Genomic DNA, 27,875 nt, shown 5'->3' on the forward strand with positions numbered 1-27,875 from the left:
TAACATCTCGCTTTCTAAACTGCACATTCGAGATAATATTTTCAATTACTAACAAGATATTTGATGTTGGAATTCGTACACAATGTTGTGAAATACAGATTCAAAGTTTCCCAAATCATGTATAATTACCAGGGTAAAAAAGAATATTACACTGTTTCAACGCTCGCATCTTCAGAATTAGCATAATCTACGGTGCATGACTTAATGGTTGATTTAAAAGGTATATGAGTTTTTCAGTTAGTAAAACAACATAATAACGGCAAAACAGCAGAAAAAATATATTTGGAAAACATGACAGTAACTCTAGCGTTAGAGCAAACATTCATAGTTTAAAAATACAATTACAGAATTATTTTCTTAAGTCGGTGAATGCCAATTAAAAGGTCATCACAATTGGTTAACAAAACACTTAAATACCACAAAATAAACCTTGAATTGTTTTAAATCAAAGCTATGAAAGAATATAACTTAATTGTGTAGTATTTCATGATACTTGTTTTGACATATGCAACTAGAAGTCTATTATGAAAGGGCCTGGCATAGCCGAGCGCGATAAGGCATGCGCTCCTAATCTGAGGGTCGCGGGTTCGCATCCGAGTTATGGGGACGTTATAATGTGACGGTCAATCCCACTTTGCGTTGGTAAAAGAATAGCCCAAGAGTTGGCGGTGGGTGGTGATGACTAGCTGCCTTCCCTCTAGTCTTACACTACTAAATTAGGGACGGCTAGCACAGATAGCCCTCGAGTAGCTTTGTGCGAATTTCAAAAACAAACAAACAAATCTATTATAAAAAATAATATTTTTTGAAGAAAGAAAATAGAAGTTCTTCATGATCAAGTGTTTCGCTCACAAGAAAGTTTCTAAGGACTTTATAGAATTCTTAAGATAAGGAAATTCACATGTATGACCTAATCTGGAGTTATATGTATGAACGTAACGGGTTGTAAATGCATATGTGACCTTAAGTTAAAAACAAATAAACGTACATCGCAAAATAAAACAAGAAAACAGCGATAGCAGAAGAGATCCAGGACACTCTCATTTTGCAGCTGTTACAAATAGAATTACTTTTACACGTGGCCAAAACACACGTATGTGTGTTTGTTTGTGCATACAGACACATGTACGCTTATGTACACGCAATTCAAATAACTATTTTGTTTTAAAAGGAGCGAATGTTGTTTTTTCTAACACTGCGCTTAAAATGCTACTTACTTAATATATTTTAATTTTCATATAGTTTCTATTAATTCACCGAAAGGCAAAACATAATACAACCATATATAAAAATTGTCTCCGAACGTAAAAATATGCAGCTTCCTAGGCTAGAAAATTTACTTTTAATAATGTCGTAGAGCAAAGGCGACAAATATATCTACAAACAATATTACCATGTCTGGTTTGAGTGTATTTTGCAGTAAGAAGCTTTCACTATCACATTCTACTGGCCTTGACATCACAGACAGAACTAAACACGTAGGAGCTGCTGATTGGGCTAAAGGAAATGACGTCACATTATATAAATACAGAGAAAACGGCCGAATGCACCACAGTAATAACCGTATCTGTTAAACATGGTGTTGCAGGAAGGGGAGTATGACTAATACTGTTTCTTCTATCTTTGTATTTATCGGTATATAAAAGGCAAACTTTCCAGTTGACTGAGAAATGAAACCTTTATGGCTGTTGTCGTGACCTTAGCAGGTAAGAGTACTTTAGATGTATAGTGGGATGAAATTTATTTGTCATCCAGTGACGTATATAGCCTTAGGCGTTCATTCTTCGGTGATATCAAAAGTGAAATAAATTGTTCCCCTATAGTGCGGCTCATGGATAAACTTGGAGGCTTATAACGCTAAAATGCAGGGTATGATCTCCGCAGCGGGCACAGCGCATTCAGCCCATTTTATATTTTTTCGCTTAAACAAACTCACTACAATAAATAACATGATGTAAAGAAGTATTTGTTCTAGTAGATACAAAAAAATGTTTCCAACATATCTGTTGGAGATGAACATGTTCATGAGTATTTAGTAGGGAAATTTATTGTATTTAATAAGTGTATTATTTAGGCATATTGCAAACCTATTTGGTATCAGAGGTTGTTTTCAAAAATATTTTATGTTACTTTTATTTATAATACAACATCTGGAACTCAAGCGTAAATCAATGTATTTTAGAATAAAGCGTTTGATTTTGCTTTTTGCGTGTTTTTCTTTGTTTACTATATCGTTAATGTCTTTATTTGTCCGAAAGTGAAACAGTTTCATAAGAACGCAAGTATATGTCATCAATGTACGTTGTTTAATTTTTTATATTATCAGCAAATATACTTTTTCAGGCGTTTACATACAACACACAGTGTGTATGTATAGATATGTATGTTTATTTGTGTTTAGGCATTCGGCCAAGAAAACATATATCACTTCAGTATACTCGCACTCTGTATTGTCCTTGACTTTCCAACACCCGTATTACATCATTTATTTTTGCTGTATTTTACTAGTATGCTGGTGAGTATGGACTTGCACTTGTTTTATTTTTATTAATTTACATTATGTACTACACCTCTGTGCATATCTATAAGAAGGCGAGTTTAATACAAGACTGCTTTCCTTTCTTTTTTTTTTTTTTTTTAACTTGGTCACGGGACATTGTGAAATCCTTCCACTACACATGTACTGCTGATACATTTTTCAAATATGAGTTAATGTTCCACTGATGTAAAGGGATCGCTAATATATTAGGTTTGCTCAGTATACAATGTATCAGGTTTAATTGTTTACTGTGTGTTTTTTACTAAAAACTTGATACCAGAATTGTTGTTATTCCGGAACCTATTAAATACTACACTTGATCGTAGAAATACAGTTTACCAAAACTGAAAAATCTGCGTCATCACACTTGGGCATTAAAACAATAAAAATATTAATCGTTGTGAGACAAATGAAAATAAGTTGTTTGTGTTTATTTTGTTCGAGTATTTAGGACACAGGTTTTAGAGATATTATTAAGTATAAAAGTGCACTCCGCTAGTATACTGGTAAGTCTACGGATTTACAAGAGTAAAATTAAGGGTTTGATTTCCCTCAGTAAGCTCAACGGATAGCCTGATGTGGTTTTGCTATAAGAAAACACACACACAAACAAAAGTTTACATGGAAGCCAGTTTACGCTTTTCTTCGTTGTTTTTTTTTCTTAGATAAATTTTTTCTTTATGAAAAAGTTATGGTACGAATAAAAATCAGTTGAACCAAATATTATAATAAATTATGCATAGCATATATTAAGTGAAATTCTACCTGTCCTTCCCAACTAAGAATGTGAATTCGTCGTGTTCGAAAATTCTTGGTCTAAACAGAAAATAGTAAATTCCTTTGAACTTTATCAGCCCTAAATTCTGAGATTTGTTACTTAACAACCGGCGCGAATCAAGTAAGTACAATGTTCATAACATTGAAAATTCGTGACAGTTGGATCTATGACATAAAAAACCTGCGATATTAGCTCTTTAGATGTTAGCAAAGTTGCAAGATGAAATTAAGTCTGATTTCGACTTTTTATCGGATATATATATAAATATATGAGTGCCAGGTGAAGTACCTAGAAAACGGATACAAAATTTCAGGAAGTGCCTATATGAATCATAACAAATAAATTTACGCCTCATTTCTATTTGAGTGTCTCAAAACCACAGCAACATATACAGATTATAGCTATTTGTAAAAATACGAATGTTATTAAAATAACCACCACGTCTTCCATTTTTTCAAATAATTTTCGAGATATTTTTTTTGTTTATTAATATCGTTATTATGAATATTGAAAAAAAATAAGTTTCAGTGTAATAAGTGAAGGGTATGACTTGTCTCCTCATGTTTATGGGTATATAGTGAATATCTATAGAAATGAAAAAACGGGTATATTTACAAGAGACCAAAACAATAATATTAGGATTTAGTGTCTTCGTTTTCTAGTGTATTATTAATAATAAGTAAGTGAAGAAACGTCTGGAAAAAAATTGCTTTGATCTTTTTGATATTGATAGTCCTGCCCTCTGAAGTTCTATCCTTGAATTAATACAATATATAGGTAATATACTTATGATCTGTATGATTTTGGGTATGTTTCGCCTGTTAATAAGGGAGGGGAGGCATTAAACTGTTCAAAAGCCTAATTACACACTGAATAAAAAACCTCTCAAAATCACAGTATTATACAGAGTCTATAATGTACTGTTAAATGTTTGTAAATAAACAACTAAAAGACTTATCAGCAGTAAAACGAGCGCTCTTTTATTGGCTGTAACGTCACACTAGATAATACTTACTTCAAGTTATACTCCTTCAATGTGACACAATATAAAGTAAGGTTACAAGCTCAGCCGCTAACGAAACGGTATACGATATCACAAGATATATTTAAACTTATGGTTTTTGTTCACGTGAAATATAAGTAGACGAAGATTGAGTGAATAGAAAATGAATGGGAGTTTGGCGAATGGACAGGCAGAGAGGGTTCAAAACAAATTAGAAAAGCTTGTTTCATTATAGAAGTATGTGTCGAATGTTCAAAACAAGTGACAACAATTTTTTTTTGTGAACACGAGATACTTGTAAAAGTAAAATACTCTTTTATCGATTAGAATAGTAAATAATAACCTTGCTGCATTGTTGTATCTAAATGGACTGTGTAGTAAGTCAATTGAATGTAGTTATTGTCTGGCTTTAACTGGTATTTAATTTCCGGTTACATAGTGTTATTAGATACAGATTTCGCTAGTATAATTTTTCTGATAATGAGAACAATGATATATATATATATATGTGCATTGACCCCGGTGGCACAACAGTAAGGAATAGATAACTCGTGTATCTCAGAACGGCTGTTATGTGTATTAACACCGTTATTGGTAAGGAAAGATACATTTTTATTTCAAGTGGGTTTCTCGTCATCAAGAACAGATAACTCTTTGTGTATCTTTGTGCATAATTACAAACACAATTGCAATGGAGAAGTTTCTATTTATTTTCAAAATCTATCAGAGGTTCAATATATGTTTTTCACGCTGTTAAAATGATTTTTTTTCACGAGTAAAACAAATATTCCATGATTCTGTAAGGCTGTTTTTTTTTATATTTAGATAATTTATTTTCAGTTGAAACACCTTCCCATTATTGTGGAGAAACGTTTCTAAGATAGGAAGTGATTTAAAAAGTTATAAACAAGAACCACAGTATTCATTTAATCTAAGCTTCATTATTAATGGGCTAAATAATAGAACATTTTCCATTTCACATATCCACATTTATCATCAGTGATTGTATACCACTTTTTTGTCGAATAAAATGATTTACAATGGTGATCCAAGAGACATCGTTGTAAACATTGGGAGAACATTTTAATTTTAATGTGTCATATCGCCACGTGTGCATGATGGGGGGATAATGAAATTTGATTTTTAGTTCAAGACCTCCTTAGAGAAAAGCACGTAAAGATTTTTAAAAGGTTCTCCAGCTGTAAAGACTGTTAAAATGTATTATTTATGATTAAAACAAATAATTAACGTTTTTTTATTGGCTGAGTTTGTCTTTATTTTGATAATTTGTTTTTCATTCACAGCACTGTGAATTTATGTAAATTTATAGTTTTTGACCTATAAAGATAGATAGGAACGTGTTGGCAAGTGGACGAACACTTTGATACAAAATTCAAAACGCACTACAACTAAGCAATATTTGAATATTCAACAGAATGAAGTAACGTGTCGTAGATGATAAATTATGTTTCACATAAAACTTTAATATATATATCTCCACACACATTACATAATAATCAACAAAATATATTTTGATGTGCTTCGTATAACATGCCGAACAAACTCAATTTTTGCATATTTGTATTATTTAACGTTACATACAACATCGAATGCACGTATATTTTTAACGAAAGAATGTATATAAAGTTCGCTGTCTTCAATGACGTGTCTCATCCAATGGCTATGACCAAATATTTTACACTATCTTAGGCTTATCTAATTGTATTTCAGAATGTCGAATTAAATCTGATGATTAAAGACAATACAAAGAAATCTGAAGGATAGATAACTCGCATTTAGCGCCTCGTTGAGTCCATGCCTAGAAGGGGTAAGTAAGTTTTAAAATACCAAGGAATGCACTGCTAGTACTAAGTGGACTGTTACGTTGTAACTTTATAATTTTCTTGTTTTGAAAAGTTGTTAAATGAAATCTTCAAATTATATACATAATGTTATTTTAATAATGTCTCATTCCTAAAATTCTAGGGAGACGCAACACCTTTGCTACAGCTGTACACTCTCGAAAATAAATGATTATCTTGCATTTAAAATATATCTCGAAGAAGGGAAAGATATACGTCACAGATAAGACGTTTAAATAAGAAATTTCTTCAATATTCATTCACGTAAGTATATAACGTATAGTGATGAACAGGCGACCACAATGGAGTTTATCACGCGACGAATTACAGGCATGCAAATATCAAACTGCACAAGAAAGTCCAAGTTCTAACAGTAAAATTAATATTTATTACACTTATTTTTTCTACATTTTAGTACATCCACCCTTTAACTTCGCAGAACTGAGTAGCGTTTAGTACTGACACGTTGTTTAGGATGTTCAGTTAGGAAACTGAACACCAAAATTACATCTCTTTTCGTTTACTCAATTAACTTTCTGAACCTCGGTATTTAACACAGGACTCGTTCTGGAAATCAAATTAAATAACTGGTGGACGTTCACTTGAAGTATGGAGTTTTAATAATTGTGTCACTGTCTGACTTAACACTACACTAACAATGAGGCCTTATTTTTGTCATTATACGTTTTATTGTTTTATCCATGGCAAATTTACATTTTTTGCGCATTGTGTTATGTGTGTAATAGCAATGAATATTAATAGAATAATATATTAGGACATAGTGTGTTTAGTATACTATTTGCATAGCTAGAATGAATGTACAAGCAAATATTTGTAGTGGCTATCCAGTATACCAGGGACTTTACATCCATATTTTACATTTCTCTTTCCATTTTCGAAATCATCCATTTCCGGAGCTTCCTCTTCTGGAACTATAAGTTGCACGACTGTATAAAGTTAGTAATTATATTACTTAAAGTTTTGTCTAACAATGCGCGATTTTAGTAAAGCGCTGAACTTAGGCTAACATTTACTATAAATAGCGTCTCAACGATTGTACTGTTTCTTGTGTCACAGCCGTCATGGAATGGCTCGGAATGGGCAGGTGGTTAGGGCTCTTTGATTCGTAACCTGAAGGTTGCGTCTTCGAATCCCCATTACACCAAACATGTTCGCCCTTTCCCCGTGGGGGCGTTATAAGGCGATGACAAATCCCACTATTCGTTAGTAAAATAGTAGCCTAAGTGTTGGCGATGGTTGGTGATGCTGCCTTCCCTTTTATCTTGCACTGCTAAATGAGGGACTGCTAGTGCAGATAGGCTTCGTGTAGCTTTGCACGAACTTCAATACAAAGAAACAAAGTGGAAGTGCTGGTATTATTCGAAAGTTGTCGTCGGGACTAAATATATCAGATATAGTGTTATTGATAGATTATTATTCACTCGTCTTTACTTTCATTCAGAAGATCTTATTAATAGATAACGATATCATTATATGTGAATGTTACTGTGAAATAAACAGGTTTATGGAAAGAAAAAAAGGGAATAAAAACACGTATTATAACAAGAACAACACCAACAAAAGATGTTAAAGGAAACATATTTCATGTAGCTTTGCGCGAAACTCAAAACAAACCAAATCCATTTTAGGCTCAGATATATATATATATATATGCTATATACTCAAATATAATACAATAAATATTTTTGAGTACAAGGCATAGTGAACTTTTCGTTATTTAAACTTGTAGTTTAATTTAAAAAAAAATGTCAGGTGGTGTTCATTCTACGTGAAAAAAAAAATTGTAGTCATTAAATTTAACGAGTTAGAAGAAACTATTTAGTGTTTAGGTACTTTGACGTTAAGAGTTTTTGCCCCGCTGTATAAAACTACATTAGTTTTTAGGATTCCGGCTTAAATAACGACTGAGAGAACTTAATGAAATGACTAAGTTTATTCAACTTTAAAATAAAATAATAACAAATTAGATTTGAAGAATAGTGAAAAATGCAAATTTTGTGTTCAAAAGTGTAAAAACTTCTCTTCTCGTTAAACAGGATGTAAGTCCTCGCATGGCCTGGTGGTTAAGGCGTTTCACTCGCAAACTGCTGGTTGTGGGTTCGAATCTCTCTCCGTAACAAGCTCGTCCTGTCAACAATGGAGGCATTATAACGTGTTTATCAGTCCCACTGTTTGTTATTGGGAAATAGAATAGCACAAGAACTGGTGTTGTGTTGTGGCTTTTTTTTCCCCTTATTTGTGACTGTTAAAGTAGGAACGACTAGTGCAGTTAGTCTTCGAATAGATTTACCTTGAATTCAAGACAGTTTGTTTGTTTTGAATTTCGCGCAAAGCTACACGAGGGCTGTTTGCGCTAGTCGTCCCTAATTTAGAAGTGTGAGACCAGAGGGAATGCAGCTAGTCATCACCACCCACCGCCAACTCTTGGGCTACTCTTTTATCAACGAATAGTAGGATTGATTGTAATGTTATAACGCTCCCACGGCTGAAAGGGCAGGCATGTTCCATGTGACTGGGATTCGAACCCACGACCCTCAGATTGTGAGACGAGCGCCCTAATTAACTCACCGTGTCGGGCCAAATTCAAGACAAATTGAACCAATAAAACTTGTATATGGGTGAAATATTAAATGCATTATTTCTTAGAATCTATTGTACTTTTTTTCGATTTTTTGTAGTTTTCTTTTATGCTGATAAACTTTATATTTTCGAAATGCAGCGGTATGTCTGCGGGCTTACAACTCATTGTTTAGCTTTGTGTGTGCTTAATTTTAAACAAAAAAAATTCCAAATAAATTAAAAAATCACAATCAGTATTTTCAAGGAACACAACAAACAACTTCAATAGCTGATTATTATTATTACTTTTTTTTATTATTGTACCTGACGTCATAAGTTAAAGGCGTAAGCCATAACATCGGGAAAGATAAAAACAACACAAAATCATCTCTGAAGATGTTTTGATCTTTTTTGAAAATGGTTTCTATCTTTCAATGAGCACTGAAAACTTTAAAAAAATATTTTGAAGGAAATCTATGTATTATTACGTAAGAATGTTTATAAATAGATTGTTTTGAATTGGTATCCTCCTACTGTGCCACAATCATTTAAAATTATTAATATTTTAATTTGAAATCTATAGATAAATGAAGTCACTATAACACATCATCCTAATTAATTCCATACATAATAAAAATACGGGGAGAGCTTTGTTTCCAGTTTTAAGATTGCATTTGAAGCTTGAAATCCAATGAGCCCCATAAACATTATTCTAAACGTAGTGATGAGGTGAATCTCTACTTAAATCATTTACATCTGTTAAGTCTGGCTTTTAAATGCTTTTGTGAATAAGGTAATAGTCTTTTGTTAAAACTATATTTACACACACATACACATAGACTAATGAACGAAACGTACTTAGTCTTATCTTATATGAAGCACCTTTTTAATAAAAGGTGCGTACAGTGTGTGTATTTTAGTATGACGTGGTTTCAGAAAGTTAAATATATATATATGAGCGATTTAAACGTAGTCGTTCTTATGGTGTTTTGAATTAAGCACAAAGCTACACAATAGGCTAACTGTGCTCTGCCCACAGCGAGTCATTCTTATATCAAAACGATGTGTGTGTGTGTGTGTGTGTGTGTGTGTATTAGTGTTATGAGAAGGCTAAATTTGTAAATAGAAATGATTTTAATCATATATATCCTTTTATCAAAGCGATACAGTTAAATCCCTACGTGAATAATTTTAATTTGGTCAATGTTTGATTTACCACCCGTATTCCTCGGAAAACAGATCACCTGTTACTTTATCATACATATTATTTATACAATATAAGATTTTCGAACTTCGATAACTGATTAAAAAATTCAAACTGATTCAACTATCAGTTGTATAAGTTATTTGGTTGCCTTCGGTATTTTCAGTCCAAGGCCATCTAGGACTTTTTAAAGCATTTGAATGATTCACAAATGAGACATAAAAAGTAGATACACAGATATGGTACAGCTATTTCATTAACATTGCTCAAAATAATTATTAAATTTTTTTTTCATAAGATAATAACCTATTAACTATAGAATAGTTATATTAAATACATCAAAGAGCCGAGCTGTCATGGATAACTCTGTAAAGTATTTTAGCATATTATTTAAAGTAAAAATAGGTAAAAAATTTTTTTTGCTTACAGAAACTGAGGACTTTATAGTTATTGTTGCTTCATCAAAGAAAGCATCTTAAAACGAAGTACAAAGACAGATAAACTAATTAAGTAAATAAGCGCATTTAAAGTTAAGACTAGGAACATTATACCGACAGTCTATATTGTTAACTGTCATTAAGTGTCGTTCTTAATTAAAAATAAAGAAATGCCATGTTACTAATAAGTTTATTTGTCTCAGCGGTAAATCTGGCCAGGTGGTTAAGACGCTCGACTTCTAATTTGAGAGTTACGCGTTCGAATCCCCGTCACACTAAACATGCTTTCCCTTTCAGCCGTTTGGACGTTATTATTTGGCAATCAATCCTACTATTCGTTTATTAAAAAAGCAGTGAGTGGTAATGACTCCTTATCTTCCCTCCAGTGTTACGCTGCTAAATTAGAGACGGCTGGCGCAGGTTGCCTTCGTGTAGCTTTCCGCAGGAATAAAAAACAAACAAGTGATAGGTCTGCAGGTGTACGTTCTTAAAATTCGGGTTTTGATATCTGTAGTGGGAAAGAACCGATTGTACAGGTTTGTGGTTAACAACAACAACAACACATTAAATGTTTATTGGAAAAATAGATTGTAAGCATTAAAGCTCTTTAAACTATCCATCTCATTGTATTCTCGCTTTGGCTCGCGGGTAAACCCGAAGGCTTGACGCTAAAAATATGTTTTCAATATTCGCAATAAGCAGAGTAATGCAAACAAGAGTTATTATTTTTACTGATAAAAAGTTTTATGTTTTATATACTTATTGAAATCATTAACAACTAATGAAATTGTAAAGATATCAAAGCCGTTTCAAATGCATTTTTTTCTCACTCATTATTAGTTGGTGTAACGCTCAAGTGTTTAAATATTCATTGAAATTCTCAGTAAGGGACAAATAAAGATAGAACCAGTAATAAACTTGTTTTAAGAGTTATTATTATTATTTCTGCAGTTACGCCAAACGTTTCGAATTTGAATCAAACTAGAATAAACAAGGATTTAGCTATTATAAAGCTTTCTCTGTTTGTGACACGAAGATAATTTGAAAGCATTAAACTTTTGTTGATATAATTCTCTTCCAACCTCGTGAGAGTTCTATATAATTCATACGTTGTTTACAGAAACAGTGAGCTTATTATATTATTGCTATAAGAAACGTTATACTAAAATGTTAATTCCTATTTAAAACCTGAAAGAAACACTTTTGTTACGTGTGATATATATATATTTCAGTTTACCACAGACTTGTTTTCCTCATTTCTCCGTCAAAAAATTCAATTTACTTAATCGATCGATCTTTCTTCCACTAAATTTAAAATGGAGGAATCTTCCGAGAGGTCGCTCTTTAAATTCGCCTGTTTGATATTCATAGATCGCTTCAAAAAAACTAAATCAGAATTTTCTTCCAGAGCACAACTACAGGATTTAAATTGGATTTTGTTTAGCGGGAACTGTAGCGTACGTTGTTATAAGTACTTCAATCGACACACGTTTCCTTTAAAATACATGAACAATATGGGTTCATTTGTTTCTTTGGTGTTACTTTTTCAAGGGAAAAGCTACACATTTGGTTGTCTTCGCGCTGTTCATCGCGAGTATCGAACCTTGGTTTCTTAAAGTTTGCATTTTATCTAGTGGTTTGGGAGGGGCGGAAACATATAACAAAGATTGTTTATAGAACTAAATAACTGTCAAATAGATTACAAAAAGAATGCGAGTTATACCAGATTTATTAGGTAATATAAAGATATACCAGATTGACTAGGCAATATAAAGATTAGAGAAGAATAGTGCTGGTTGTCGAACAAATATTCATTTCACATCAAATTCGTAACTTACTTCTATATTTTAAGAAAATGTTATGTTTTTCAGATAAAATTGATTTGGAAAAGTTAGTAAAAAACCGTTATCTAAGAGTCGAACATCGGATTGTCGATCGTGTTATTTGTGTGCGTATGTGTCGTCATGTTTATTTGTATGACGAAGTAAGGCACAGATGCTGGAAACTAGGTAATTTAACATAAGCAGCAGCTTTTCTGATATATATCTCACGACTGCTTTTTAATATCTTTAACATCTAAAACTAGTCCAGTGACCAGTACAGGGCTAGGTCTACGGATTTAGAACGCTAAAATCAGGGTTTCGATTCCCCTCGGTGGGCTCAGCACATAGCCCGATGTGGCTTTGCTCAAACAAACACGCACATGTATTTTAATATGCTTGAATCGACATCCAGTGGTCACAGAAATATCCTGAATTAGATTAAGTTAATTCAGTTGCCGCACAATAAATAGTGAAACAATTCTTTATTATCACGACACTTACCATTTTATCTAGCGTGAATAAGTTTTCAGTAAAGGTTGTGAACTATGAGTAAATTACATATATGTACATGAACATGTCTACAACGACCGATATATAATCATTACTTCATGGTGGTTCTTTGGCAGAAACGTAATTTGTTTTGTATTTGGTCTGTTTTAAATTTGGTAACATCTGTGATGCAGTTTGTAATTATATAATAAAATACATTTAAAACACCTTTGAAAACTGAAACTTGTACGTTTCATATTACGAATTTTCCTATTATATTTATTAGTAGTAAGTATTGGCCAATAGTGTTAATAAGTGAAATATTGTATCTAATAGAACACATCTGAAAAGCTTTTTTAGTATGCCGAAGCACTTCTTTAATCATCAATCCCATTTTATACAAGTGTAATATATTTCACCAGTCAGTATAAGTGCAGTTAAAGTATTGGTGGTGGGTGGTGTTGACTAACTGTTTTTACTCTAATCCAGTTGTACGCTAACTATGGGGTGTAATTGTGACCATAGGAGCATATACATTACATCTGAAAGTACAAATTAAAAATAAAGTTTTAAAAATTACTCTACGGATATCTCTTCTGTTGAGTAATACACTCACGGCAGTTAACGTAGGAAATTGACGCCTATAGTATATTCACAAATAGTTTATACGTTGTGAGAGTAACAAAATATTTAATTTGCTGATCGGCTCCTCTAGTCTGTCACTTCATATTTAATTACGGTTAGTGCAAGTAGCGATCGTGCAGCTTGGCACGAAATTCAACAAACAAGGTTACCATTCTGCTGTTTGAGTTAGCAATAATATTTATTTGAATTATGGATTATTAAAACATTAATTGAATCAGTCAGAATTTTTCGATCTTAAAGAGTAAGATGAAATAAGAGGGAATTATCAACAGCTGCGGCACTTGAAATTCTCTTAGGCAGGAATAGAACAAATTAAACATTGATATATCCTCCCCTTTTTATTAGATACATTTTTTTTGTGCGCCAGCAACACCAAGCATAAGACAGGCGTATAACAAGTCCGATTTTATTACTCACCGATATCTTTACCAGCCTACCCTCAAATTGAAATTCCTTTAGGCAGGATTAGAGTAAATTAACCATGGTCAAATATATTACTCGAAAGGGTTTGACCTCCTGAGATCAAAACTATTTCTCAAATCGACGAAGCCTTAAGCTAGAAGTTTGTTCTTGGAAAACAAAGAGCTAGCTATTCTACGAGCTCTTATAACACGTCTAAAAAGATGTTTCTCTGTTGTAGAAATTATGTTTATTCAGCGTCAGATGGGGTGCTTGAGTGACTGAAAACATGCGAGTTTGATGTGTTCATTGAATAAATTTAGCGCATTCACTCTAAATATACTTTGTGTCAGTTTTAAATGTAAAGTGATTACTTTCATTTCAAAATGTGAAAGTGCTTCAGGCAATGTGACAACTAGAAAAACTTTGAACACAGTGGTTTAAAAATATTTTCTGTGAAAATATATACGTGAGGAATATCGTCACACAGCGCAGGTTGCGTGTCTTCCAAACCAGTTCTTCGTAAATTTGGTGGAAATTTTTAAATATTTAATACATTCTATATTATGCGTCTCGTGAACCTTATTCATAAAAATGCGACTTCGTATCAGTGAGTGACTACACGATTTTAATTACTTATTGTCTCTACACTTGCAATGTACCGTGATAGATTTGTTCAAATAATATTACAGTCTGATAGGCTGCAGTTAATATGATTACATACGGAAGTTGTCTATATGTATTTTACCTCTGCGTCTTTCACTTTAAAACTTTCTATAGTAATTTCGGTATATTATGTTTTTGATCAGTCATTATTAATCTGATAAAGTTCAGAAGTCAGACTGTGGATCCGAAAGGTCTGTTATTTCCATGCGTAAGGGGTTAAGTGCGTTATAATTATGACAGTGTAATACTCACTTGAAGTATACCAAGCGTTGGCATTAGATTATCTTTACTAGCTTGTATAGCACTTGAAGATTAACAGCTGCTTGATAGCAAATCCGATGTAACACATTATGTTCTTCATTTTTTAAAATCTAATTTGTAACAGATTTGCTATCATATATTTATTTTAATATCGACGTTTGTGTAAGTTAAATTTATATTTAGAAATGCACGTAACTTACATTATTAAATCTGTATTTCGAAATTCCTGTCTATTCTCTAAGTATATAGATGATTCTCTACTGTGAGAATCAATAATGTGTCTTGCGAAAGCCCTAGCGTATTGTCGTCATACAAATGCTCTAGAACCTCGCCTTCAACGTTTATAGACATACGTGCCGAGAGACCGATATATTGTAAGTTTGCTACAGTTGGTATAATATAAATCTCAGTGTGATTAACGCTTACTAATCGGAAAACTATAGATATTTGACCAAAAACATTTATAGTTTTCGAGCATTACAAACCGTTTAACCTCGCTGGATTAACATCGTACGTTATATTTCTACGAAGATATTGTATAACTTTGGCTGTAAAAAACTCACGTTTGAACATTGAGAGCAAGCTAGATAGCCGTTAAGTGAATTTTGCCGATGTCAACTTGAAATTTATTTGCTCATCGTGAACCGTAGATAAAATATTCAGTTCCAATGGAAGACTTAATACTGTTTATAAGTTTATTAACTTTTGTATATAAATCGTTTTTCGTAATAACTGTTATTATAAATTGTATTATTGTTTGTATATTAAAAATATTTGTATTACGAAAGAAAATTGCGTGTGTCAGTGTAGTTGGCAACATTATAAATATGATACGTCTCTATATTTAATTAACTTCTGAATCTAAATGAAGTTTAACTCATTCTCAGGCTATTTTAAATTGTAATACGTAACATAAAATTTGGAAATTATTCCAGGATAAATCACAATACGTAAAAAATGAGTTAACCATGGTAATGTAGACTTGCTATTCTAATGTATTAGATAAGACACACCCAGGGTTCGCAAGAGTGTGTAAACCATTGCAGTGATTTTCAGTGTGGTAATAATTCAAAATATCGTAGGTTAAACATGCTTTAAAAAATTTTAAACGCTTTCAGCTTTGACTCATTTTTACACATTAAATCATTCAAAATATTCAACGAATTTAGACTTTGGTTTTATTGTGTGTGTGTTTTCTTATAGCAAAGCCACATCGGACTATCTTTATTGTGTAACCTTTATATTAGTGCTTGAACTTATGTTGCTGATACTATTGGATCGATCTAATTATAACAATTTTAGAATAAGTTGTCTGAGTATTGATAACTTATGTTTCAGTTATATATCATCGTGTATAGTGTATAAGATATAGGTGTGTCAATAGCAGAGAAATTTACGTCTTTAACCTCATATTATTTAACAATTTATAGAATAAAAATATCACGTGTAGTAAGTAGCATTTGATATTTTTATTTTATAAACTGTTTATCTTAAGAAGTTTGAGAAGATACAGTTTATTTCGTAAAAACTAATATTTTTTCCTGTTATTTATCAAATTGTGTATTACAACTCTGGCCGATTGATATCAGTGTTTGTTGTAGTTTTAATGACGCGATTAATAACAGTAGCCTAATTCAGATTATACTGTAAAATATCAATAATCTGTAATGTTAGACTGTATGAGCTCATACATGTATGATACTTAGTTAAAAAAAGTGATTTATATTGCTAACATAATTTCTCACCTAGTGCCTTTCATTAGCACAATTTCCCGTTACAGATGACAGTGTACGCAATGTAAGAAAATAAATAAATGAAATAAACTGAACATGTATTGTTGTTGCTAAATGTAAATATCAGAACTTTTATAAATAAAACTAATTTGGCTGTCAATAAAAAAAAGCTTTAGAACATGTTATTTGAGTTGTTCTCTTTGTTTGGAATTTCGCGCAAAGCTACACAAGGGCTCTCCGTTTCTAATTTTCCAGTGTAAGACTACAGGGAAGGCAGCTAGTCATAACCACATTTGATAGCTAGATTAAAAGTCATAAAAAACACTGTTTTAATTATCGATGAAAGATCCGGACGAATTTTGCAGACTGTACTGTTGTTACCTTGAACATCTTTCACTCGGATCATTAACGTATTTTCCACTAGACGTTTATATACGTATGTAAAAATAACAGAACGGTTTGCTCATGAAATATGCTGTAACTCTGCGGATTTACAACGCTTAAATCAGGGGTTCGATCCCCTCGGCGGACTCGGCAGATAGCCCGATGTGGCTTTGCTATAAGAAAACGCATAAACATACAAAAAATATGCTCAGTTATTTTAGACGTCAGAATTTCATGCACGATTCAAGAGGGGCTGTGACCGTAATCAAGTTGAACAAGTAAAGTAAGCAAGCTTAATGGCATGGACAGAGACATTTAATCTACGTTCAACTATAATTATTGAAGTGAGATGACGTAATTCCATAAAAACAAATTTAGCGCTGTGGAAAAAATTATCTTTTGTATATGTTTTACGACATAAAAAAACAAAAAACACGTCAAAATGTGTGTGTATATAGGTAAAAACTGCCTTTTAAAAGTATATGAACTTTCATCGTGGAATAATTTTTCGTTCACATAAAAAAACAAAAACAACAGTGGATTTGCAACTCTTCTGACGCATCCAGTGAAAGGAGGAACGTCTTCCCGACAGCCTTGAGAATCCCTTGGCCTACTTATTTATTTATGTCTGTGAAACTGCTAAACTTGCTAGGGAATATTGTAAAAATACAGACTTGATTCGAATTTGTAAATAGCTCAAATTATGATGGTTACTAGTTAAGCATGCTGTGTAAAGTTCTAAAAGCCCTACAAACGAAAACTCTTAATGATCCTATCGTCTATGTTGTGAGATTCGGTGTACTGATATTTATAGAAAATGTTTGTTTTGTTTTCGTTTCCTAATTCTAAACATTTAAACATCGTCAATAAAATCCTATATAAGGTTAAAGACTTCGTATTTTAGATTAAATAGGTTTATCTATATGAGGGGCCCGGCCGTGAGGGCTTTCTAATATGACGGTTAATCCCACTGTTCGTTGGTAAAAAAAGATTAACCTAAGAATTGGCTGTGGACAGTGATGACTAGCTAGCTGCCTTCCCTCCAGTTTGCTAAGTTAGGAACGGCTAATGCAGATAGTCCTCACGTAGCTTTGCGCGAAATTAAAAAAAGAAAGAAAAGAAATCTGCATGAGAAAATTAATCTGGTGTTCAAGAGCAGTACTGATTAAAAATTGAAAGTGTACTTTCTGTTGCTGGAAATGAATAGGTGATGCACCTAGAAATCTTTGTAAATTTATAAAACCCATAAAAAACAATAACAGAACTTTGAATACAGAAACTCATTTTCACCAAAAGGTGAAATAAAGATAAAAGTAGGCATCAGTGAATAAGGGAAGGCTGTAAGGATTTTTGAACGTATTGAACACAAAGACTGCTGAGGTCTACATATTCATCACATGGAACTGTTAAACGTTCTTGAATAGAACAAAAAATATGAAAAAAGTTTACAAGGTTAAATAGAGCTTAGCGCGGTGGACACTTATAAATTGTAGCGAACACGTTGCAAATAAATATGATCTATCCCAGACTAATTGTGTAAATAAATGCTTAAAGGAGAGGTTCGAATAAATTACAATTTAGTGAGTTTGATGTAAGGTTAGTAATTAAAACAGGTGTGTTTCAAATAGGTTCCGTTCTCATTTCGCATAATGAGACCATCAGCTGTGAGATTCTAACAATGGAAACAGAAGTGCAGCTTTGAGGAGTAATAAAAATGACTTTGTACACCCCAGCAATCTGAAACTACTGACGCTTGAATGCGGAATTCTACGAACATTTACATATTTATGTGGTGAAGTTATCAGACATATATTTATAATTTTTGTATTTCTGAGTATGAAGTTTACTGGCCATCAAGAAGTTTCTACTCCGTTTGTAAAATTATTCTCAGAATTTAGTGAAGCTGAACAGAGCTAATGAAATGGACATAGTTACACCTTTTGCGCATTTATTGTTACATAAACAACCTCATGAGTTACTTTATTATGAAAATAATAATCTTTAAATGGTCATAGTTACAGCTACTGCGCATTCATTGTTTTTTACACAAGATGCTACATAAACCATTTCATAAATTGCTTCATAATGTGAACAATTTTCTTTAAGTTGTCATAGTTACAGCTTACGCGCAATCATTGTTTCTCACACAAGATGTTACATAAACGACCTCGTAAGTTGCTTCATTATGCAAACAATATTTTTGGACTATTTAACCTACAACGTTATTCTGTTTCCAGAAGACGGTATATAATACTTTAGTTACCAGTAACAAGTGCTGACTGCAAGAACATGCTGAACTTTTAAATTTCTTTTTCAGCCAAAATCGTAAATTTAATATTAGAATAGTCTTGATCTGTTAACCAAAAAACAATAACAAAGCATCTTTCTACCAGACGAACTTATTTCTTAATAATGTTTGGCCATAAATATATTGCGTTTTAAGGTAGAGCATACTAAATGTTGTACAAAATAGTTTAAGTGTGTATGCTCGATAAGCGTGCAGAGTAAACGGCTTTTATATTGATGAGGAACCAAATCTTGTATTGCGCAACATGTTGTCTACCACTGTGTGTTGTGAGGAATTTGGATGAGGGGGGATTTTACTCCCTTCACTTGGAAACTGATGTGAATTCGGCCACGCTGGTGGGCAGCTCAGATGCCCAATATTGCAAAAGTTCAAACCTACATTCAGAATTTAAAGAAAAAACATGAATAAAAGTGTTGTTTGGAAAAGGCCTGGCATTGCCACGGTTTTTCTGTTCAGCGAAACACTTTGAATTGCTTTACAACATCAGTTGTGACAGAACACATACGCTACGCGCTATTTTTGAAGTTGTGATTTCAATACAATGCCCTAATTTTAACGCTCGGCCTAGCGATCATACGCTGTTAATGATGTGTATATGCAGCTGTCTGCGTTTGATATAAGTTTGTAAGTACAACTCACATTATTATATTTTTTCTCAATAATAAAAATATATTATATAAACATGGTGTTTATTTTTTAAAAGCTACTTAGGTCCTGTAGATGCATTAGAACAAGTTATTGCTTAGTCCAAAATATCATATGAATTATATTTTCAGCACTTTAGTACAGAGAGGTAACACCAGCTGCGAAAGTTTGTTTGTTTGTTTTTGAATTTCGCACAAAGCTACTCGAGGGCTATCTGTGCTAGCCGTCCCTAATTTAGTAGTGTAAGACTAGAGGGAAGGCAGCTAGTCATCACCACTTACCGCCAACTCTTGGGCTACTCTTTTACCAATGAATAGTGGGATTGACCGTCACATTATAACGCCCCCACGGCTGAAAGGGCGAGCATGTTTGGCGCAACGGGGATGCGAACTCGCGACCCTCAGATCACGAGTCGCACACCTTAACACACTTGGCCATGCCGAGTCTAGCTGCGAAAGTACTATCTGTTACACATGTACAACGTAACAAAACGCCAAGTAAAACCAACAACACATAAACATACAATGCGCCATCTTCAAGTAACAAATACGTATAATATATTGGCCATTGTACTTTTTGCTGTGGAAGCAAAGCTTAGAATTATTACACGATGAAAACGAAGAGGTCTGAACAGAAGTATACAAACACTTCCTCAATTGCATTTTTTAAAATTATGAGTATTTTGTGAATATCCAAGAAATCTTCGTGAGGAGTCACGTTGGTTAATTTCTTGGCCGTTGAGTAATCGAAATTTATCGCTCCTAAGCGTTTTAGGTACGTGCCAAAACATTTATTACAACCATAGGTTTTAATTATTTAGTAAACAGTTTCTTCTCATGGTGCAAGATCTATAGGACGGACCTCTAAAATGTATGAATAAATATAAAATATTTTGACTAAAATAAATTTCTTTATATTGTAACTTAAGTAAATGTCCGATGTGCAAACTGGTCCATATTTCTAGTGATGTAGAGCAAAAAACTAAACTACATTAGTACGATAGTTAAAGTGGTGCTTTACTTTTAAAAAATACTTATAACACAAATGTTAAAATGATTTCCATTAGCGCTTTATGAATTTAAAATGGCGATTTGACAGCGAGGCACTTACACGTCATTGTAAAATAATATAAACTTCTTAAGAATTATTAACAACTATAAATCTTTAAGGTTTTGAAAAATAATGAAATCATCTTTTCTTACCCCTACCGATATTTCATACAGATAACAATTACGAGCCCATTATGACCTGGTGGCTAGGGCACTCGAATTACAACCTGCTGGCCACGGCTTCAAATTCCGTTACCTAACATGCTCGATCTCTCAGCCTCATGTTTATAATGTGACAAGCAGACCTAATTTCGTTGGTAAAGACCAGACTAAGAAACGAAGGTAGTATTGAGTAGCTGCTTTCCCTCTAATCTATTACTTTTAAATTAGGGTCGACTACAGCAGGCGGCTTTCAGGTCGCTTTGCTCGAAATTCAATAAACAAACTTAACGGTAAGATTTGAAGTTACAGTTCACTCACTTTTTTATATGAAGATTTAAAACTTAAAATTTAATCTTATCGATACACACTGCCTTCAGTACAGTTTTAAATGAAGCGTATTAGAAATATAGCTTAATTACATCAATTATTTCCACATTTATTTAAATTGTTTTTTCTTTTTTTAAATATATATTTTTATTTTTTCTTAGGACTAAAACGTCTGTGAATGTGACGTAAGAGGAGGTCATGTGTTTCTAGAACTGCAGCACTCACGAGAAGAAAAATAAACAAAACCAGCATACGGAATGAAACAAGATTTCATCGACAGGTCTTACCTAAATGCACAAGAGAACTTTAGAATTTCTTCTGTGAAGGATGGGCCCATTTGTGTTCTTAATGACTCAATTTCTAAATTAGAATTCAACAAAATATTGGAGTATCAAAATGGCAAATTTCAAATCAATAAAGAAAAATACGCAGGTGACAATTTGATAACAAACTGTCTCAAGCAAGACTATGTCATCACAAAAACAGTCTTTAGGACTAACAGCGAAATTCTGGAGACACAAGATGAAGCTGTTAAAGTAACCGAGTGCCTTCAGCGACACCCAATTGTTTTATTAACGCGTTTGGATAGTGAAAAATTTGGACAGTTATTTTTCGATAAAATCTGCATGAATTCTGTGGAAATAAATAATAACAACAGCACAAAAACTGCAGAAAACTTTCAATTTTCATCTCCAGACAAGATGCACTTTTCTGAAAATGTAGCAAAAGATTCTAATATGTTTTTACCTCAAAAAATTGAAGTAGAAATGATGTCAGAAAGTGCATTGGACAGATCCGATACAAATGACATTGTTCCAGTTTGTTCACCAACTTCATCAGTGGATGAGAACGAAGACCAAGCATTACCATTAGTCATTTCAGAGGCGCGATGGAATGCTAAAGATAATTTCTATGACAACAAACCTATAAAAGGCAATCAGTCAGACAACGCAAGTTATTTCAATTCAAATATTGTAGACAGTAACGTTGTTGAGCCTTTCTTCTCATTGTTAGAAGCAATTGAAAGTAATAACCACACAGCAAGTAAAGTTTCCCAGAGTTCACCTTCTAAGAAAACCTCCAGTGTAACAACTAGTACGATGCTATCAGAATGTTCTCTACCTACTGAAAACATTCCAGTGTCAGGGGTCAGTTGTTCAGTGGACAAAGTGTCAGACTCGGAATTTCGGTTCAGAGGTCCAATATATGAAAGGTCTGTGGCAAAAGATAACCATTCAAATAACTTTGATAAATGCCTATTACCAAAACTCAACAGTAGAAAACACTTGAGAAGCAGACGAAAATGTCACCGAGTAGTGAATTATTCTGACGATTTTTTATTAGACTGTTTACTTGACAACATGGACAAAGCGCACAAAAAGAGTCGTAGAAATAAATCGAGAAATCTGACGCCTTTTATGAAAGAAATAAGAAAAAAAACAGCAGTGTGTTCCAAGTATAGAAAGCGCTCAGAATTAGGTATTTCGAGCGGACAAAGATTTGATAGTGGAGATAAGATTACTCAGAAAAGAACAAATACTGTTTTAGATTCACTTGCCACACACGAGAATAATGTGCATGAAGAGGTTAAACCCATTAAAATTGTATTGTTCGATACAAATGATGAAGTACATACTGATGAAACGTATGAAAGAAAAATAGGAGGTAAAGGAAATCTTAAAGATACCAAACTATCATCCAGTAGCCTGAAGTCAGAAAGAAAATATACATCAAAAGCATCTCGTATGAGAGCAGTGTTTCAAAAGTTAGAAAAAGAAATAAATTTTTCTTTGACAGCAACATGCTCACGCAAGAAAACTCTGGCAAGCGATGAGGAATCTATTGAAAGTATAAAATTGACACATAGCCCAAAAGAAGCTAAGCCTCAGTCAACATCACTGGATCTTTCTAGTATAACACAGAATGACAAGAGTTTTTCTGTTGAGACTCATTTCCTTCAGAAGAGATCTTCTCAAGGTTTACGAAGAGAAAGAAAACACCGCAAAAGAGGAAATAAAGTAGCTTCTCAAGGCTTATCTCCAGGTACGACAATACATTAAAATGTACATTAATTTTTTTTAAACAAACAAGGTTTACTTGTAGACAGGTAGTCTGTCGCAGTTACTTTGGAGGCTAAATCAAAACATGGTATTATTTGCATAAGCATATTAAACGTAAAAGTCAGAAGAAATTGGCTTTTTTTTTTAGCTAACCGTATAGTGATGACTAATGCATTCTATAGAAACATTTTAAAAAAAATCTGTTGTCTTTCGTACCACACCATCTTTGATCGTACTGAGAAGGTCTGCCATGATTATTAGCGTTATTGTCAAAACTGTAGTTGCAGCAGTACCAGTTTATAAAATAATATGGCGAAGTCAGTCTTGACAAACGTTCCATAGATAGTGCACTATACGAAGATGCTGAGTTTTTAGGTCACGTTTAAGAATTAAAAATACCGTTACAGATGCATCAAATTAGGCGCTGCGATTCCAGTTTCTTTGACCTGTTTTTCTAATAACAACTGTTAAATATTGCGAAATTTAAGCTTGTGAGCCTTCTTCAACTACAAATTGTTGTTTATTGTGTTATTAAAGGTTATAGGAGATGATGTACCCAGCTTTATCACTATAGCTTTCTTTGTCGAAGAGTTTCATTTCATAAATATAGGAGGGATGACTTTGAACGTGTGAACGTTTTTCTTCTTGTATACAAATTTGATTAAGTTCACGTGATTACAACTTAATTCATAGTTTTTCTGGGACACTACAGTTATGCTGTCGAAGACCACTCCTTGTATTGTGTTCTTAGCTAATAATTGATTTATGTGACAAATTTCTGGATGACTTCCAAAACCAAGTTAAAAGCTTAAACATTATCCGATAACAAGTGGGATCAATAATGGGATCTCTTGTTCCACGAACAACAAATAATGTAAGTCACATCATAGTTTTGATTCAAATAAGTTGTGTAGGTTACAATATTGAGTTTTAGTTTTTCTATAATTTTGGAGGCCCGGCATGGCCAGGTGAGTTAAGGCATTCGACTCGTAATCTGAGGGTCGCGGGTTCGAATCCCGGTCGCACCAAACATGCTCGCCCTTTCAGTCGTGGGGGTGTTATAATGTGACGGTCAATCCCACTATTCGTTGGTAAAAGAGTAGCCCAAGAGTTGGCGGTGGGTGGTGATGACTAGCTGCCTTCCCTCTAGTCTTACACAGTTCAATTAGGGACGGCTAGCACAGATAGCCCTCGAGTAGCTTTGTGCGAAATTCAAAAACAAACAATCACACCACTGAAAAAGTAAGTGTATGTGGTCATCTTTCGAACAAATTTCAAATTAATATCAATAAGTTAGATAAGGGGTAATAATTTGTAACATATTTATAATTTCAGCCCATTGTGTAGCTTCGTGCTTAATTACAAACAAACAATTTCTTCGTAATTTATTGAATAAATACGTGAAATCATACAATATGGTGAATATTTTAAGAAAAAACGAATTTGAAAATCTCGGGTTATTCTTAAGTTAAAACAGTAATCACGTGAAGTTAAAACATGAAACTACCTCTCATTTATAGAACACCTTTAATCTTATGAAAGATGTTTTATAACAAACATTATTAGTTTATCATTTGTTTTACGTTTAAGAAGTTCAGGTGTGATTCACTTTACTCAGCAAAGAAGTACAACAAAATTGTCTTTTTATAGTCAGACACATGTTATTGAATTTCTAGCATACAATTTGTATCATACCAATGTGACGTTGCTACAGTTTTCTACATTTAGTACCAGAACCCTAACACGGAAAATTAACTCATTAGTTAATTACTGAATCGTCTGTTAATATCAGATTCTTGCATGGATTCAGCTATACTAAAAGCTTGTAAAATTTTGTTAAAACAGCTTAATATTGTAAAACTTTTTATGGAAAAGAATATATTATTTACTGTTAAATACAAAACTACAGAAAGAGACCATCCGTCCTCTGTCCACACGGTTCTCAAAACCGGATTTTTAGTTATTAGCTCTCAAACTTATCGCTGATTCGATGCTTGCTGTTATCAGAAAACTAGGTTTTTTTTTACCTTGTTCAGATTTTGGCGTCACAGAAGACATTCCTGTTTAATATTTTTGTTTGTTTCTAGTCAGTATATACCTTAAAGATTTATACTTTTTGTCGTTACAGTCGTTTTCCCTTCATAAATGATAAAAAGTGTTTGAGGTTCAGACGTTCACTATGTTTGTCACAAAGGTAGTTACAACACCAATTTGATCAATATTAAATTGTCTTGTCCTTTTAATGAGCTTCAAGCTTTGTATTTTTTTTCTGTCAATAATTTTCATACCCCATGTTTTGGCGCATTAACATAAGTTGTATTTCACAACCTACGTACCTAAAGCCAAGTAGTTCACTAGTACTCGTATCGCCTGATGCAATAAACATTAGAAGTTATTATGTATAGCAATGTTTAGTAAATATACTATTCATGTTGTGAAAGCTGAAATAATAACAAAAAAGATAAATGTTATTATTTGAACAGTGGCATTCTATGCTCCAAAAGACTAACAGAAAATTAGTCCTAAAGTTTGGTAGCTTGTTGATTTTTATGAGATACAGTGATGAACTTGAATGGTTAGTTATTGAAGATTTTATGGCGCAAAGCACCAGGAATAACAACACCAAACAGTCTATCAATGTGGAAAAAAAATAACTAAATAAAAAATATGCAAAAATGTAGAAAAATAAAAGAATATCCTACTATTTTATTTTTCTATATTTTCTCATACTTCTTATTTAGTTATTGTGTTTTTATCCTAAATGTTCTAGTTTTGAAACAATATTGAAAATTAACTAGAATTAAAAAGGCCACTAGTCTGCAAAAAAGATAAAAATACGTCTAATCTGGATCGTCGCCAGTGACACTCTTGAACGTCAAAAAGTAAAAAACAAACCTCGAGACAGAATATGATGAAAATGATACCTGATTTTGATAATCGTAACAACAGTGCGAAAATAAAATGTGGACAATTATGTCCTGAGCTTTAGAAAGGACACACATTGGTTAGCTAGACCCATGTAAAAGATGAGAAAAGAAACTATGGTCAATACGGAGCCAAGACACAAAATAGCTCTATCAGATTCTGATGTCAACTAGACGGCCAAACAAGAAAAGGATGAACAGAAGAAGTTTGTTGTGATGTTGTTCGCCCCAAATCAACTGCCAACTGGCGTGAAGCTTCGCCTTGACGATAGACCTGAATTCCGCATAAGGGATTGGCAGGGTTGTGAAATTGGTGGTAACCATATCTTCCGCAAAAATACCAACATGGCCAAAAATCGAAAAACAAAATGAACGGAGATGTACGATAAACAGAAGTTGGCAGGTTCTTCTGTATGTTCAAGAGAATCAAATGAAAAATTATGTTGAGCAATTCAAGGGCTAAGTGAGTGAGTAAAGATTGTGCTGTTATTGTATGAAGTTATGTTAACTTCAACATAATCCAAGACAAGTGAAAGGGCATATAACTCTACAATGTACATAATATCTGTGGAGAGGATCCAGAGAGCAGCGGCAGAGGTACGGCAAACTATGGCAGAGGCCAGCTGTCGTCTGACTTCGAGCTGTCCATAAAAATGTAAGCGAAAAATTGGTTGTCTAGGTGGTAATTAAAGAGAAGTCATTACTTCCAATCATGAGTGTTATCGGACCTCTTTAGATACCTCGTAGATAGGTCACAAGTGAGGATGGTAACAAGTCATGGTGTGTAGGTTCACCATTGCCTTCAGCAGTATTATCCAATATCAGACCTAATTTGGTTAACTGTGACTGAATACAAAGGCCAAATGTAGGAATAGCAGACCGCCTGTTTGCAAAAAGCACAACCAAAGTGATAGCTCAAAGGACTTAATGTGCAAATGCTAGACCAGAAAAGTGTGAAAAATCCTCGTGCAAAATCAGGACTTCTGATAATAAACAGGTCCCAAGATCTTCAAAGCAGAGTTTCTGACTGAAACATAAATCTTGAATTCATAGTCCAGTTACGGCAAATAAAATCACGATAGACATTTAACAATGAACGTTTATTCTCACCCTAATAAACGGAAGCGGAGACATGGAGGATGGTCATTAATTTGTACACATGACATGAAGCTGCTTAATGTCTGAAATAAATGTAAGTTTACAGTCAAAGAAAAACCATAAGAAATTCGTTTCAGCCACCTCATGGATAATGACGCTACCTAGGCAGGCTTTGGATCAAGGTGCATTCCCTGGTAATGGTAAAAATAAATATAAATAACAAGAACATAAAACATTTTGCTATGGTCCACTCTAAGAAACAGGTAAGGGCAGACTGTTGTTGCCACTCGATGAATTTCATATACAGCGACGAACAGGAAATCTGAAAGTCACCGATATAGACACTGTTTGTAACGCTAGAAAAAGTGTTCTGTAATAATATTTATCTTAATACTGAAAAAATGTGACACTCAAGACACAGACCTAAGTGACTCCACGTGCGTGAAGAATCGTGGCAATACTGAGCCCACACAGACATGAAGTTACTTGTCATTTAAAA

The 27,875-nt window shown here is 33.3% G+C and overlaps 1 protein-coding gene across 7 annotated transcripts in view; it reads left to right on the top strand.

Moving 5' to 3' along the window:
- Positions 1-1,534: 1,534 nt before the first annotated feature.
- Positions 1,535-27,875, top strand: part of LOC143222641 (uncharacterized) — a 72,628-nt gene continuing 46,287 nt past the window's right edge. Inside the window, exons 1-4 of one of the 7 annotated variants that reach the window (XM_076449411.1) lie at positions 1,552-1,706; positions 6,052-6,148; positions 6,307-6,446; positions 21,456-23,337. In XM_076449411.1, the coding sequence (XP_076305526.1) occupies positions 21,552-23,337 (1,786 nt within the window). In that variant the 5' untranslated portion in view covers positions 1,552-1,706; positions 6,052-6,148; positions 6,307-6,446; positions 21,456-21,551. Of the gene's footprint in view, positions 1,707-6,051; positions 6,149-6,306; positions 6,447-21,014; positions 21,148-21,455; positions 23,338-27,875 lie in introns of those variants that run through there. The other 6 variants (XM_076449421.1, XM_076449430.1, XM_076449402.1 and 3 more) reach the window with 6 other exon arrangements.

Source organism: Tachypleus tridentatus, chromosome 1 (assembly GCF_004210375.1).
Source record: "Tachypleus tridentatus isolate NWPU-2018 chromosome 1, ASM421037v1, whole genome shotgun sequence".
NCBI lineage: Eukaryota > Metazoa > Arthropoda > Merostomata > Xiphosura > Limulidae > Tachypleus > Tachypleus tridentatus.